Source organism: Delphinapterus leucas, chromosome 11 (genome assembly GCF_059928025.1).
Source record: "Delphinapterus leucas isolate spDelLeu-1000000601 "Yukka" chromosome 11, BTC_Dleu_Yukka2, whole genome shotgun sequence".
Taxonomy (NCBI): Eukaryota; Metazoa; Chordata; class Mammalia; order Artiodactyla; family Monodontidae; genus Delphinapterus; species Delphinapterus leucas.
Genome location: NC_143139.1, coordinates 62,455,096 through 62,471,359, shown reverse-complemented (window position 1 = coordinate 62,471,359; position 16,264 = coordinate 62,455,096). Strand labels below are relative to the sequence as shown.

The 16,264-nt window shown below is 36.5% G+C and overlaps 1 protein-coding gene across 1 annotated transcript in view; it reads right to left on the bottom strand.

The window, feature by feature from the left end:
- LOC111167248 (neuron navigator 3) overlaps window positions 1-16,264 on the bottom strand; it is a 163,779-nt gene that overhangs the window by 21,235 nt on the left and 126,280 nt on the right. The window contains exons 17-24 of the mRNA XM_022559895.3: window positions 15,259-15,380; window positions 13,430-13,602; window positions 11,705-11,858; window positions 10,089-10,263; window positions 5,106-5,203; window positions 2,502-2,597; window positions 2,056-2,224; window positions 675-910 (exon numbers count right to left, since the gene is read on the bottom strand). Coding sequence (XP_022415603.2) covers window positions 675-910; window positions 2,056-2,224; window positions 2,502-2,597; window positions 5,106-5,203; window positions 10,089-10,263; window positions 11,705-11,858; window positions 13,430-13,602; window positions 15,259-15,380 — 1,223 coding nt within the window. The remainder of the gene's footprint in view (window positions 1-674; window positions 911-2,055; window positions 2,225-2,501; window positions 2,598-5,105; window positions 5,204-10,088; window positions 10,264-11,704; window positions 11,859-13,429; window positions 13,603-15,258; window positions 15,381-16,264) is intronic.

Sequence of the window (16,264 nt, the reverse complement as noted above, 5' to 3'; positions counted from 1 at the left end):
CATCAACTATTTCCTTCTTAGGATTCTTTATTTCACTCTGAATATACGAAAGTACTGGCTGGGTTTTATAGCCCCTCATGCCTATTTAAGAGCTGAGAGCACTCAGGATGATTATGGTACATTAAACCTTAGCAGATGGTGAAATGGAATATTATTCAATTTCCTAAGGTTCCTAAGCAGAAATCCTATAGAAATATGATGTTAACAAATTGCTGCTCCCAGAATTTCTGCTTAGAATATATGAATTACACCCAAATCCCCATTGCTGCAACATCCCAGTTAATTCCTACTTATTTATTATGACCTAGACCAAGTATTGGCTTTTATAAAGCTCTGATTCTGCAGGAAGAGTCATGGCCTCTTGTTTCTGTGGTATTTGCATGGATCTCTTTCTGCTCTAATACTTCCTAGATGATGTCTACGAGAAATCAGACAACAGAGACTCTGTCCTTTTCTTCTGTCCATTCTCAATGCTTGTGAATACCTGATACCTGAATGTCACTGAGCAGTCTTGTTCAAATTCATGAAATAGGGTTTAGTCATTCACCAGATTCTAGTTTTAGCTGAAGAGCTGGATATGCTTCCATGTACAATATGGAAGTTTCATATAATCTGAAAGCTTAGTTGCTTAAGACACGGATAAATAGCAGTTGTCTTAGGAGCCTGTGACTTACCTTACTAGACTTGTGGTCCACATTAAAAGTGGCAATTGCATCCTCTGTTTTTTTCCTCCCAGATTTGGTTATTACGTATTCAGCAAGTTTGTTTGCTAAATAGGTCTTTCCAGTACCACTAGGTCCTGAGAGTATAATTCTGTGATGCTCCATCAACAAGTTAAAGTACCTTTGGGTAATTGGTTTAGGAATCAGCGTATCAAAAACAAAACTGTCCAAACTGTTTTCTTCTACCCCTGAAGGGAGAAACAAAGGGAAGAGTGTGGCTTATTGTTCTACATAAGCTTGAAATGAAAATATAGTGTCAACTGGCAACTGGGCTTTGTTAGCCATTGGAATGCAGTCCTTGCAAGATACTTTCCTTGACATTTCCATCCCACGTGTGTTGCTATTTTAAGACAGAAAACATCAGTAATAAGGCAGAGTGAACATCCAAATGAAAGCAGGTTTTTCCTCTTTGCTTAGACTTCCCTCGTCTATTTCATGCTTCTCACTTATGTTTCCACAAAGAGATGGAAGCATTACTATGAATTCTATCATAAAATCCTCCTTCTCTTTGAAGGTGGTAGTTTTGTTAAGAATAAGTGTAAAAATTAAAAGTATAAAAGTGTGTATGTTCTTCTCTTTTTCTTCCTCTTTCCTCCTTCTCTTTATTTCCCTCTAGCTCTCATTATACATCCCAGCTGTACCACCCCTTAAGCTTTTGAAGAATATAAATATAATAGGTATTTGGCAAGGAATTAAGAAGAGCAACAGTTTCTCCTTTTACGCACCCAATTACCTTAATCATAAAATCAAATATTGACAAATCCCTCTATTAATCCATAGTTTATATAGATGTGTTCTGACTCTTTAACATACATGAACAAGGATTATGGATACAAGCATACTTTAGGTATTCCATTTGCCTAGAATTAGTCACATTATTCAAAGCAAAGAGAATTTCTCATCCCTGATTCTTAACTTCCATTCTCTATCCCCAGTGGGTACTTATTGGGAATACATATTTTAAAATTAAAGGTAAAAGAATGAATATATTACCTTGGAATATGCAATAAACTTTTTGAATCTCCCCTAAATCTAAGATGATAATGGAGAAAATCTAGAAAACTGAAATTCGCTACATCACATTTGTTTTTCTGAGTCTTGGAGAAACTTTGAAATTACATCTCAAAACTCAAAGAATTTCATTTACTTGGATTTTTGTGTTTTTAGTAGGATTTTAGTGTTTTAAATATAAATACAGCTCATATCATATCAAAATTATCAAAGTGGTTAACATAGTTTTCAAATAGGAAAATTTGAAGGGAAACTGCAAAAAAGAAAAGAAAAGAAATGTTGGTAAAAAAAATACAACTGTGCTTTTCATTTTTATTTTTACCTTTCAGGTTCACAGTGATGATGTTATTATCGCCGACAAGGTATCCACAAGGCAGCAGTTCAGGCACTTCTAGGTTATGGGATCTAATTAAATCTCCTATACAGTAGCTGGCAATGCAGTCAGAGCTCAGACCAAGGCTAGTGGATGTATCAATTCGGAACACATATTCCTGAAATGGTATACACAAAAAAGGAAAGTCAAAACAGAGGTCCAACTCCTCTACAACAAATACAAAACTCATGGGGATGTGAAGCTAGCTATCAAGAATTTTAGAAATGGTTAATATAAGAACAATTAATATCAAACAGCATAAAGAGAGAAAACTTTCCTTAATATTTGAAATGGAAGAGAGGAAAAGCAGATATCTCTATGCCATTAAAGCTAAGGGAAGCATCCAAAATGAAACACATTTGAAAATTAATATCAGGATGTCTTGCACAACTTACCTTAAAGAGACGTCTAATTACACCATCTAAGACATCCCACTTGGTTTTTCCACTGACACCAATGGATCCTATCAAATATGCCTGAGACTTCTGATCCTAAGTAAGAACAAAATAAAACAAGATAAAATCCAACTGTGTGTCTTTTTTTATTATGATATCTTCTACTAAAAAATATTAATATTCGTGGTGATTAACACTAAAATATATATTAAACCTATGGGTTTTATAATAACAGACATACACAGTGGATTATACAAAATACCCCAACAAACAAACAAACAAACTAACTAACAAAGTAACAGGATAGCAACAAAAACAAGAGAGAAAGAGATTAGATGAAGTGGTATGGTCAAGGAAAACTGATTCATGACCTGTTCAGTAGAAGGGAAAGGGCCAGGAGAGAACAAGTCTTCCGTTTTAATGCAGTGGGTGCATTCCTGAAGAGAAGCAGCTTGGTAGGAGGGAAATAGTGATAGAGATGGAACAGAACTATATCATGAGTCCTAGAGCCTCATCATAATGTTTTTGTGATCTTATCTTTGTTAAGTCCAAAACTCAGTTTGTTTTTTTATTTAGATTATTTCTAAAATCCAATCCAGTTTTGAAAAATAAGTTATCCATGGTAGTATGGCATTCACATATTCACAGGTCCCATTTTGAATGTATCAGAAAATTCAATATTTAGAAGAACTTGCCAGGGAATCCTACAGGACTCATTTTGTCAAGCAAAGAACTCCTTTATAATACAAACAAAGGTCCCAAATTTATCGTTTTTGTAGGATGGGATTTTGAGGAATTTCTACATATATTAGAAAAGTAAGCAATTCAATTTATAGTCTAACTGAAGCCGTTTTTATATTGACTGGAATGGTTACATGAGATAGTGATCACGACACCAGTATATATAATTAGACAGTTGATATATCACAATCCTGATTCTAGTCACCAACTTGCATAGTCCTTAAGAGGTGGTAGAAAAATAACTGAGTCAGGTGTTAGAAGACATGGATTCCACAACACACAACATCTACCATGTAATTAAGAAATGTGATGCTAGTTCAAGTCACTTAGCTGGCTCAGAGCCTCAATTTCTTCATCTGCAACATTTAACTTTATAAGGGTAAATGATTATCAGCACTATTTAGATATAACCTGAAGCCAATATCTGTTACAGAAAAAGTTGAGAAATTCACAGCAAACCATTCTTATTTTGTAACAACTGTTATAGACTGAATGTTTGTGTCCCTCCCCCCAAATTCGTATATTAAAGCCTCAACCCCCAATTGATGGTATTTGGAAATGGAGCCAGCAGGAGGCAATAAGAGCTAGATTAGGCCATGAGAGTGGGTCTCTCATCATGGGACTAGTGGCCTTCTAAGTAGGGGAAGTAGGAGAGAGATCTCTTTCTCTCTCCCCAAGTACACACACTGAGGAAAGGTCAAGTGAGGACACAGGAAGAAGGCAGTCATCTGCAACCCAAGGAGAAAGAGGAAACACCAGGAAACAAATCAGCCAGCACCTTGATCTTGGACTTAATAACTTTGAGAAAATAAATTTCTGTTGTTTAAGCCACCCAATCTATAGTATTTTGTTATGGTAACCCAAGAAGACTAAGACAACTACTTTCCAATGTTCAAAAATATTATCTTTCAGAATTATTTTGAAAAAGAAAACTTGTTTTACAGCGTTATTGTAACTGAGCCAAAATGGACATGCATACAGTGCTCTTCAGCAGCTGCTTTCAAATCAGAGATCATTAGACTATCTAAGCTTCACTGAGGCTATTACAGGCTTTTACATAAAGACCCACTTGGGAAATTCAGGCACAGATCTGCAGCTCAAGCAGAAAGTTTATGGCATTAGAATTCTTGGAATATATGCACAGTGTAAAAATTCACAATTGCTAGCTCACTTTTCAAACTTCAATACTTCAATTATCTTAAAATTCTAAAGACTTTTTTGTTTTTCTGTCTGATAAAACATTTTTGGATACTTATAAATTTGTAGTTTTGGCCACTGAACTACAATTTCAACTTGAAATAATAGTTTTAGTTTCAAGAAGAGGCTAGGGTCAGAATGGTATTGCCAATTTGAAGGCAATATTTGATTCCAGAAAAATTAGAATATTTGCCTTATCATCTAAGACCTTGCTTTAAAATGATACACACAAGTAGTGTCAATGGAATTTGAGTTCAATAAAATATATCTTTCCAGTGTCTAGAAGAGCCATATAACTTATAGTCTCTTCTTTGTACAAAGACCATCTTGGCAGCTCTAGCAACATGTTTCTATACATCATAAACATCACCTGTATTTAGGTAGACAAAATGTTAATGTCAAAGAAAGCAATGTGCTTTTTTGGTTTTAGAAATGAGGTTGGCTGACAACCAATATTGTTTTCAGTGAATGAACATGACATACTGAGACACATTTTTACCTATAGGATGATGTCATTTCTTTCAAGTCCCTAACTTTCATGCTTTTATAATAGATTAGGCCAATGCCAGGACAAACACCGCTGATAGTATATTTATGACAAATACTTATTTGATTCATGGTCATTCTCATCCTTTAGTAATAAAGAACTTAAGGTTAAAGAAATACCTTTGCTCGACTGTAGCCCTTGCTTATGGAGACTATAATTTTCACGCTGCGGCCATCTTTATGTCCGGTTGCATCACCAGCATCATCGAGCAAAATATCTACCAAATTTTCAAAGAAACATACACAAACACACACACATACAATAGAGTCACATTAGCTTGGATTTCTTTACTGTCATCGTTTTCTCCCTCATAGTTTTACATCTTTCAATGGGAATATTCAGATTTTCTGCCACCCATTCTAACCTAACTGGTTTGAAAAACCTCAGCTTCCAAGAAGATGAGTGACTGTGTTGGGTTAAAGTTTCCATCTAAGAATTTATTTCTGCTTCCAAAGATCTTCACCCAAGTGTTGGGCACCCATTGCATTTAGATGAGGCAATAAGGGGTTCCTTTTTTCTATTATGCACAGGTCTGAGTAATACCTGAGTAATAGTCAGTTACCATTATAACCGTGACAAACTGAAAAGCAATCTGAGTTTTCTATCCAACCAAAAACATCCAAGCTCATCACCCATGTAGTTATGAATGCAAAGGTGGTGAGACTGACTGTCAACTGAAATGATTTTCAAGCATTTGGCACATTCCCTGCTATATGACTACTCACCTCGTATTGATAATTTTAGGTAATGTTTTGAATTTCAACCATGGCATTATACTTCCCCGCAGAAATATATTAATTATTGCTTTCCTGTTCTCTTTATGCTTATAGCTTCAAAACCAAAATAATACTTCTAGTAATCAGCTAAGAGTTACAGAAGCATGATAAAGCTAGCTAACCTTTAACCCACCAACCTTAAAATGTGATTAAAGATTAATTTTCAAAATATATGAGATTAATGTCCAGTTTGGAGAATGATTAAGGCAAACTATCCCACATATATGTTTTCCTTTGACAAGGATGCTATTATGTTTAATATGAAGATAGTTTTCTGGGGACAAAGAAAACTTGGTTACGTGTTGAAGAGCACATGTGCCAGGTGACAAGAGGACTCAACTGCTCAAAGTGTAAATTTAGAGAGCCAAGGACTGTGACTGTACCATTATAGAAGCAACAATTTCATCAAGTGCCTTCTGAAAATAAAATGCTTCTATTATCTTAATAATTAGGAATATGCAATTTTGCAAAAGGAAGGAGTTTAAAAAATGCCATAACACCATAACAATCAAAAGCACATTTAGAGTTTAAGGAATATGGAGATTTTTTGCTAGAAATTTTTAAATTGTCAGACAATCTCCCTTACTGAAATTTATTAATTTTTTTTACTAGTATAACATCCTCCCAGTCTCTCACCATTCTTCCTATCCAACTCAAACCTCGTCCTTAAGTGTCATTTTAATTCTCTTCTTGCTCCTTTTCTCAAAAGTTTAAAGTGGCTTATCGTTCACATCTAAATATCTTGTAATTCATGACCAAATTACCCCTTTAGTACTTTGCTCAATTATTCATAACTTCATAAATATTCAAAAATATTTATTTTTAGCTGACAGTTTATTAAGCATCACAGAAATCAGGAACTGTGGATTTCCCTGCTGGAGCTGTGGTTAAGAATCTGCCTTCCAATGCAGGGACGTGGGTTCGAGCTCTGGTCTGGGAAGATCCCACATGCCGCGGAGCAGCTAAGCCCGTGCGCCATAACTACTGAGTCTGTGCTCTAGAGCCCACCAGCCACAACTACTGAGCCCGCATGCTGGTACTACTGAAGCCCGTGTGCCTAGAGCCCGTGCCCCGCAACAGGAAAAGCCACCGCAACGAGAAGCCCACGCACCACAACAAAGGGTAGCGCCCACTCGCCGCAACTAGAGAAAGTCCACACACAGCAACCAAGACCCAACGCAGCCAAAAATAAATAAATAAATTTATTAAAAAAAAAGAAATCAGGAACTGTGCTGGGCATTGGGAATGAATACCATGGTGAGAAGGAAGATGAATTCCCTGCTCTTTTGGAGTATACATTCTCAACAAGGTAATCTTTAATGTTTTAAGTGCTTTAGCAAAATGAATACAGTAGTTAAGAGTCAGGCACTGGAATCATCCAGATCTGGGCTCAAATATTAGCTCTATCACTTATTGGATGCATAATCTTGAAAAATTATCATAATCACTTTCCTAATTCTTGGGGCACAAAAGCACCAGCTTCGTAGGGTTATTGAGAACATAATAGAAAACACTTTTAAAGCACTTTATCCTCCGTGTTTAGTAAGTTTATCTGTTCTAACCATTACTCCTTTTCCCTGTGTGTTTATTCTAACTCCTTGTGTTGACAGTGGAAGGAGCACATCATGACTCACTCTGGGTGAGTGAGTCAATGTACACCCCCCCACCCACAGTACATTGATGGGATGATCGCCTGAACAAACAACTCTGAGTAAAAACAAATAACAGCCAGTTTGAGATAAGGGTTCTCTGTGTTGTTTCATGGAAAATAAGTTAGAGTCCTCTGTCAACATTTTGAAAAAAGATTTGCCACTCTGGTTACAGTCAAGTGAAATTCTGACAAAAACTGAAGGTTTTTCAAACTTCTGTCTTCCCTGGATGTATGGAACATGCACTATTATTTCAGGAACTGGACATTTGTCAATTAGCCTCTCTCCTGCCTACTTCTTTTTTTAAAAAAAACAAACCATGAACTCTAGAAACTTTTTCTATTAAAAAGCCTCAGCATAAAGGCACTTTTGATTTCCAATTTTGAACCCACTAAACAAGAGTGAAGGCAATGAAAACTTGACTTGAAAAGTATCCTAGTCAAGTGATGTCAAGTGATTTACATTTTTCTTGCTAGTTCAGACACAAGTATCGCTACTGAAAAATAGTTGAGGAAATAAAATAATATAGGACTAAAAATAAACCATGAAACGGGTAATTATAAAACACATTTTTGAAAAAAAAACACCTCTCCTCACCAAATTGCCCCAAATTCTGAATCACGGCCATCAGTTAGATGGACACAGAAAATGTAAATTTAATTTCTTTGATTTTATATTTATCTTTATGAGTCCTAGTCTTTCCTAGACATTAATTTTGGTTTCCTTTTTATATGGCTGTTCTTCCTAAACTACCTTCAGTACTAAATTTGCCTCCTTCAGACCTTATCATATTTCCATAGGCTAAACCAAAATCATGTAACAGGCAGTAAAATCCCACCATTAAGCCATCCTATAAGGTACCAGTCCTTTTCTCTCCTTAGAAGTGAAGCTCCAGGACATAGGCAGGCACTGACTGCCACTAGGTGTGGCTCCTACCTCACCTCTCTCAGGTTCATCACCGGCAAGCCAATGTATAGGATGTGACTCAGGACTCTCAGATTCTATACATTTAAAATTTTTGTTCTTTCTTTTGTTTCCCATCTTTTGAAGAATGTGGATGATAACACTTCATAGACAATTTACACATTCAAGTTATTACCATATTTCCATAGTTTTATTTTACCTAATGATTTATAAGTTCATTTAATTATGACATCTGTTTTTTCTTAGCTACCAATATTTCTTTTACTTGATGAGTATTCTCAAAATTCATTTTCCTTCCCCAGTCCCTGCCAAATGGTATAAACGTTGTTTTCATGAACTTCAGGAAATTCCTACTTGCCTTTTAGTTTCTAGTTACCTTTTATAAGAAGAAAGCAAGTATGCATTTGGGCCATTCATTTTACACCATGAAGGGCAGACGTAATTAGTAGAATTTTAAAAATTCTGACCTTTTAGAAGCAAGAGATATGATTCATTAAAATATCATCAATATCAGCTTGCTGTATTCCTTTTTTTTTTCTTTTTCGCTTTTCATCTTTATCTTCTTTTTCTATATTTTGGTGTAATTTAAGGCAAGCCATGAAGTTTCTCAATTCTATCATGGGATCTAAAATTGCCCAGGAACATGTATACATATTATTGGTTTCCAAGCGTCATCTAGTGGCTGTGCTTTGCAATCACTGCGGATCCTCATGTAAATCTTTCTTCAACTAAGTCTTATATACATAGAATGATTCGATGCCAGAGGAGCAGTTATACTTTATAACTGAATAGTTCATCAGCTATTAAGACAACATTATGTCATATGATTCTATTTGCAACTGAATAAAACTGTACCCTTTTTCCATCATTAGTACCATTGAATACAATAATAGAATCCAGTGTGTTCTTTTTGTTTGTTGAAAATCTAATAGAGCTGCAGTCTGGGTGATGTAGTAGCATTATGTTCTCCCTGGGCCACATCACGTAGGATCATCTAGTCAAATTTAGGAATAGGTCCTGATACACTTGTATACGGGCTTCGTACACTTAAAACACTATCAAATTGCATGGAGTTCTGAGTATTATATTCATTAGTACTAACAATCATCACTGAGAGTATTACTTTTTCATCCTATTTGTAACCCTGGAGGCAGTACTTCTCAAACACAAGTAACTGTTTTAAAAACTGATAAGAAAACCATATCTCTATGTCTTCATACTCTTTCACACAGAATGTTCTTTTAAAATGATAATGAAGGGGTTTCCCTGGTGGCACAGCGGTTGAGAGTCCGCCTGCCAATGCCGGGGACACCAGTTTGAGCCCTGGTCCAGGAGGATCCCACATGCCGTGAAGCAGCTGAGCCCGTGCACCACAACTACTGAGCCCGTGTGCCACAACTACTGAGCCTGTGCTCTAGAGCCCGTGCTCTGCAACAAGAGAAGTCACCGCGATGAGAAGCCCACGCACCGCAATGAAGAGTAGCCCCCGCTCTCCACAACTAGAGAAAACCCGTGTGCAGCAACGAAGACCCAACGCAGCCAAAAGTAAATAAATAAAAGAAATTAAAATGATAATGAAGTAAAATAAATTTATAAGAGGAAAAAGGACTATTTCTGAGAGCTAGGCCGTTAACATTTTTAAGAGGGTATGGGTGAGAGCTGCAGCTTGGGTAAGGGTCTCCAAATTCAAGGTCTCCGGGCTTATGAAGTCAGAGGTATGCTTTGATTCAGGCAGGTGTGTGCACAAAATCACCTGAGGTAACAGACTCCGTGATGTTCAAATTGTTCAGAGAGAGTCCTAAGGACTGGCGTGAGGATGAGGAGGAAGTGCTACTTGCGGACTCAGATGGGGGCCGAGCTGGCTTCGCAGCGTTCCCCGTTTCTGCCTTCAGCCGGTCGTTTTCAGCCTTCAGTATTTCAATCTCATTCTGTTGTGAAGATGGAAAACATGAAAAACATAGAGCTAGCTTGATTGAGAAAAGGGTACCAACTCTTTTAACAGGGTCAATCGGTTCATGTATTAAATAAACCATGTGGTGACATATTAAATAAACAAACACAAATTATGAAAACAGGATTTCCTTCCAAAGAAGGAAAAGGAATCCCTTTCTCTGTCTCTCACATACACATATTCAGCTATTCACAAATACACACACTAACCAGTAGAATTTTTTAAAAATCTATCATATATTTGAGGAGTTTTCCAAATATGACATGGTCTTATGTGAATTAAGAATAACATAATTGAAGAGTTCATACCATTTCTCATTTTAAAAGTAAACATACACACTACTACATATATAAAAATAGATAACCAACAGGGACCTACTGTATAGCACAGGGAACTATACTCAATATTTTTTAATAACCATATGGGAAAAGAATCTGAAAAAGAATATCTTTTTATATCTATATCAATCTATATATGTATATATATATTCAGTTATATACATATAACTGAATCACTGTGCTGTACACCTGAAACTAACATGACATTGTAAATCAACTATGCTTCAATAAAATAAAAAATTAAAAAAAAAATTTTAAATGAAAGTAATGTTAAAATCTCATAGAAAATAATGCTGCTTGTAATACTCTGAATTCAGGGAGAGTTGAAAACCACAGTAAAACAAAAATAATATAAATAAGGTGATTTAAAATTACCACCTCAGGATCCTAACTAACGTCTGAAAAAGTTTTTGTTCCTTCAAAATGGGGCACTAAGCTCATAAAAACAACACAAGCCTATTGATGAATATATCCATTGGCAGATGAATCTGCTCAGCAATGAGCTTTTCCTATTTCAGTCATCTTGTGGTACCAAGTGATTACTGGTTGACCATAATAAAACGAAAACTTAGTCTGAGCACAGACTGATTCTGAATTTAGCCTTCAGATGCTTCCAAAAAATAGAAAAGCTTTACTTCTACAGATGGCATTCTATATCACACTTACTTTCATATTTAGAAAGCTTGTGTTATATTTCTGTTGATTCCTCATTACGTTTGTTTTTCAATAGAAAACAGGTAAAGTCAGATTTCAAAAGAATAGGAAAAAGTTACCATAAGGGTAAATCATGGAAAAGTGAAGAAGCAAGGGCTGTAGTAGTTTCTCTAGAACCTTAGCTCTAGTACAGTGCCTTCAATGGTCCTTGAGTGCAACTGGCCAGTTTGCACTTCCACTTCCAAACCTGGATTTGACAAAATTCTCCATCCAGTATTGAGAAATGAGGTGCAGAGACTGAATAAACAGAGTGCATTTCCAAAAAGGATTTAAACATGAGATTTGTTTTTATAATAACTAAGAGAAGAGAATAAGCAGCATTTTAAATCTCTCCTGTTTGTTCCCTGAAGGTGCTTTCGGACCGACCTGCATTCGGTTCATGGCTTCCCGGATCTGATCGAGATGATGAGCAGAGCTGAGGGCCTCCAGCCGAATATCCGTTAATTTTAATTCCTTTTCTCTGAGCTCACTCTTCAGCTGCAGAATTATCTCTGCCTCAGCCTCTGTGCATTCACAGATCCTGAAGAAAGAAACAAGCACAAAATCAGTGGTTGGGGAAGCCAGAGGATTACGAAAGGCAATGCTTCTTTTAAAAGCTGAACTGCAATATTATCCAGCAGGTACATAGATTATTTGCTGCTGGCAATACCTAGAGAAAAGGAAAAAGAGTTTTACAGACAGTAATACATTCACAGGTTCAAAACTGAAAATAGTAGCCGTCTCTTTTAATCTTTTCTTCCTATTTTCTGAAGTTTAAAAACAATCTATCTTTACTGTATATAAAGTGATCCTCAAAATTCCCTTGTTGCTGATGTTTATGGAGCTGAAAAGTCATAATATTACTACATCTCATTCTACCATTTTTCAAGGGACTTGAGCCTCTATTTGCAACATGAAATTTGTTTAAAGCAAAGTTATTATGTCCTTAAAATGCTGATTTCTTGTTTTGTAAAATTTTGCAAAGAATAACCTTATTTGCCACAATACTATCTTCAGGTTACGATCAAATTCAATCTAAATATTGTAGAAAATAAATCAGGGAGATTAGTTTTGGATATTTAAATAATGGATGAGTGTTATATAATCCTCCTGGTAGGCTCAGCTGATTTAGGAGATCAGCTAATGAAACTGAATCACAGGTTTCAACCCAAATGAGCAGGCTACTTGGGGGCTGCCTGAAGGTAATATACATTATATCCTATTGTTGTTCTATAGACAGCTTTGTAGGAAGTATGTCAAAAGAATCTGTTTTATGTTAATGAATATCTTTTCCATTTAAAATGTGGGGACTCATTGCTGGTCACAAAACGATAGTGCTATGTTCCTTCCTCTAAGTCAGGAAATTATACAGGGTGTACAAGAGTCTTAAATGGTTCTAATAGTGGCCCTGCTTTATATGAGTTCTGGGTGAGCCACTGTCTTGGGCACACAAGGAAATCTCATTTAAATAGTATATAGAACAAAGAGAATTATCAGAGCACATGTTTTACATTCTAAATGTTTTATTCTTTCTTGTAACATCAACTAGTGGGATACTATAAAAAAAATTATGCTAGATCATCTAACACAATTAAAGAACAAAGGATTGAAGTTTGGCTTGAGGAAACCAAATTTTACTTCCAAAACAGGAGGACAGAGAAGGTAGTCATTGTTGAAATGCATGCGAGTGATTTTAGAAAAAGCAAGAGTGAACACTGCTTAGGTTAGAACCAGGATCTTTGCAGTTTTCATGCATCACACTCCATTTTACCGGGATCTATGCTTGTAGATCACAGGGCCATTTTGCCGTTTCTTTGGTGGCCAGACAAGGGGTAACCTGCATTTAATGCACAGTTAGACAGATACATGGACAAATGCAAGTGAAAAGAAGTGAAAATAATAACTTAGAAAAGGGGAGAATGAGATCAAGAACACTCAATTTCTAATGTATGGAAAGCAGAAGAGAAACAAATGCTGTCTGCTAGTCTAAGGAAGATCTGAAAATAATCGGTATAGAGATGGTGCTGCAGTTCCATTTAGAACACAGATCTAGGCTTGGCCTGAAGTTGTCTTTAACAAATACTTCCGCAACCGGCAGAGGGAGCGACTTACGCTGAGGCGGACTGCGAGGGCTTCATGGAGGCTGACCCACAGTCACCCGCATTGTGGGGCAACTTGGGGGACGCTGGAAGGGACGAATCAGTAAGCTCTTCAATGTCCGAATGTGAGGATGGAGGCTTGGTGGACTTTTTCTTCCCAAAGGCTTGTTTGAATGAGCTTCTCAGCTGCAAGAAGGACAGAAATTACCTTCCTTGTCTATTTGCACTGGGGGCATCTTGCTTTGGGCCGTTAGTTTGCAGGTGCCATCCTAGCCACTGCCTGGGGTCAGTATGTATAAGCAAAGGATTAACAGCTGCAGCACAGTATCTCTAAAAAAAAAAGATACCGTGTTTTGTGTTTTTGGTTTATTCTTGTATTAATCCAGCGCAGCGCAAACATGGAAGGCTTTTAAACAGTGCAGGGTCAAGGGCATGGCTGTCAGAGCACTCATTTAAAACGAAGTACCTTGAAGGGATCTCCGTTCAGAAGGCTCCTCTCTTCAAGGCAATTTGTTTTAAATGGCTGCTTTAGCGCTACAATCAAGTCAGGGCCTGCTGACAATATAAACTTAAAAAGCAAAATGAAATCAAATTCACCTAACACTTCATTAATTGTGAGTTTCTATTCAAATTTTCAGTTCCCGGACTATGAGAAACCAGAGTTGGTATGGCCTACAGCGCTATTCAGAAAGTAGTTTTACTTCTCTTTAAAACTGGAGATTAAAATGAAAAGACACAAAGAAAAGACATACAAGGTAATCTGTTTTTAAAAGGTATAAAAGCCTCCTGCCAAAATGAATAGCATTCATGCCAAGGGTGGGTATTTTTATAGATGCATGCCAAATTGTCCATGGTTTATATTCACCTCACTTCCTCTAGAGTTCACCTTGCAGAAACATGAAAGAGTGTGGAATTACAAATCAAGGGAATGAAGGCTGATCAGTATTTTAAAATATTACCTGCATAAACATTTTTTTTAAAACAGAAAAGATATTTCTCTCATTATTTACAGAAAGCACTCCAGTAAAATCCTCTGCTAGTTATATTTTGGATTTCATCAAGAGTTCTACTTATTTAACATCTACTTTTCTTGCATGGCATTAAAAGAAATCCTTTACTTCATTGTTTTTAAACATTCTGCAGTGATAGCATCTTCCCCTCAGTTTTTTCAGCAATTACTTAATATCATAAATTCTACCTCTAGCAAACTTAAGGGACAGTTCTGTTAAAGTACATTTTTATATTTATCCTATGTTCTTTTGGTAAAAATACATATAGCTGATTTCTTATACAGTGACACTTTATTCACGCTATAAAACCCTGTTGATTTCAAGGTCTCTTCTTTCCCTTTTACTTTTTTTATTCCATTTTTTCTCCACTTCCGCCATCCACCAGCACCACCACCAGCACCACCATCAGCATCACCATCGTCTTTTTCTTCTTCTTCATCTCTACCTCCACAGTAAGCCTCTGCTCGGAGCCATTTATTTACACATGTTACCCTATTTTTCTTTACAGTATCTCTATAAAGTCAGTATTAATTATCCAATTTTTCCAGATGAGAAAATTTAGGCTCCCCAAAAAGGTGAGGTCACTTGCCTAAGATCCAAATAGTAAGTGTCAAAGTTGGGATTCAAATCCAAGTTAAGTTAGTGCCAACTCCAAAACATTTGCTCTTCAGCACCATGCTGCCCTAATCTTGGTGATGAGTGTAGCCTTTGAGGTGTCAGTCACTTGAATGAGACACTGTAAACTGCTGTGGATCTCTAAAGCCCAAAAGGAAAAAGCCTGACTCACTGGGCAGTAATAAGCTTCTGAACTAGATGAATGCTAATGGCTTACCCAGTTTTTCTTTTTCTTCTTCTTGGAGTCAGCATCGTTACCACTGCCAATGCTGGAATGGCTCGTGGCACTGTTGATACTAGAAACGCTTTCGGAGGAATGCTGTCTTCTGATGCGGAGATCTAGCCACAGATAGACAGTATCGTGTTTACTCATAAAAACTTGCAATCTGAACAAACAAGACTTTTAGGCTTTCTGAGAGGAAGTCCTCTAATAAATGTCAACATGGCTTTGTACAGATTATTTCAATGCAGTTTTGGTTTTATAAGCTTAATAAAGTACAACCATATTTGCTTTAATTAACTGGGTTATCTGTATTAAGATTCAATGGGAATCTCAAGTAAGTCTGTAGCATTGGTGTTTTAATGGATTCTGAGTTTTGTCCCAAAATGAACTGCTATGCTAGTGATTTTTACTGAATACCTGGATCAAACAGCACTTCCAAAATGATTTATTCCAAATGATTTGTTCCATGGAGTAAAAGGAAACTCTTAATAGCATGATAATTAATTGTGTGTTTTTAATATTTGTCCTTTGAATAAAGCTACCGAAGCCAAATATATTAACTTTCCATTTCATGGAATCATACCTTGTTAGAGCCAAAACAAACCTTGCAAGTCATCTAAGCACTTCATACCACAGATGGAGCAATTGAAGCGCAAAGAAGTTAAGTAACTTGACCAAGGTCAAGGAGCGAATGGGGCGAAGGTCCTCAAGAGAGAATGTGGGTAGACTGCATTTGTGAATTAAACAGAAATCATACTTAAGACAGTGTAATTCTTCCATCATACCCCTAACCCCTGTCCATGACTTGGAAGAGTAATAGCAGTAACAATAATAACAGGTAATAATAAAGCTAGCTTTTACTACTCTGCTCTGGGAGTACGTAATTTTAAAGCAAACCACTGAAATGAGTGTAATTATTAAATTTTCCCTGTGGTCACGTAGCTGAAAAACAGTGGAGCCAACTTGAGACTTAGAAGTATCCTACTGTCTATTGTACTAA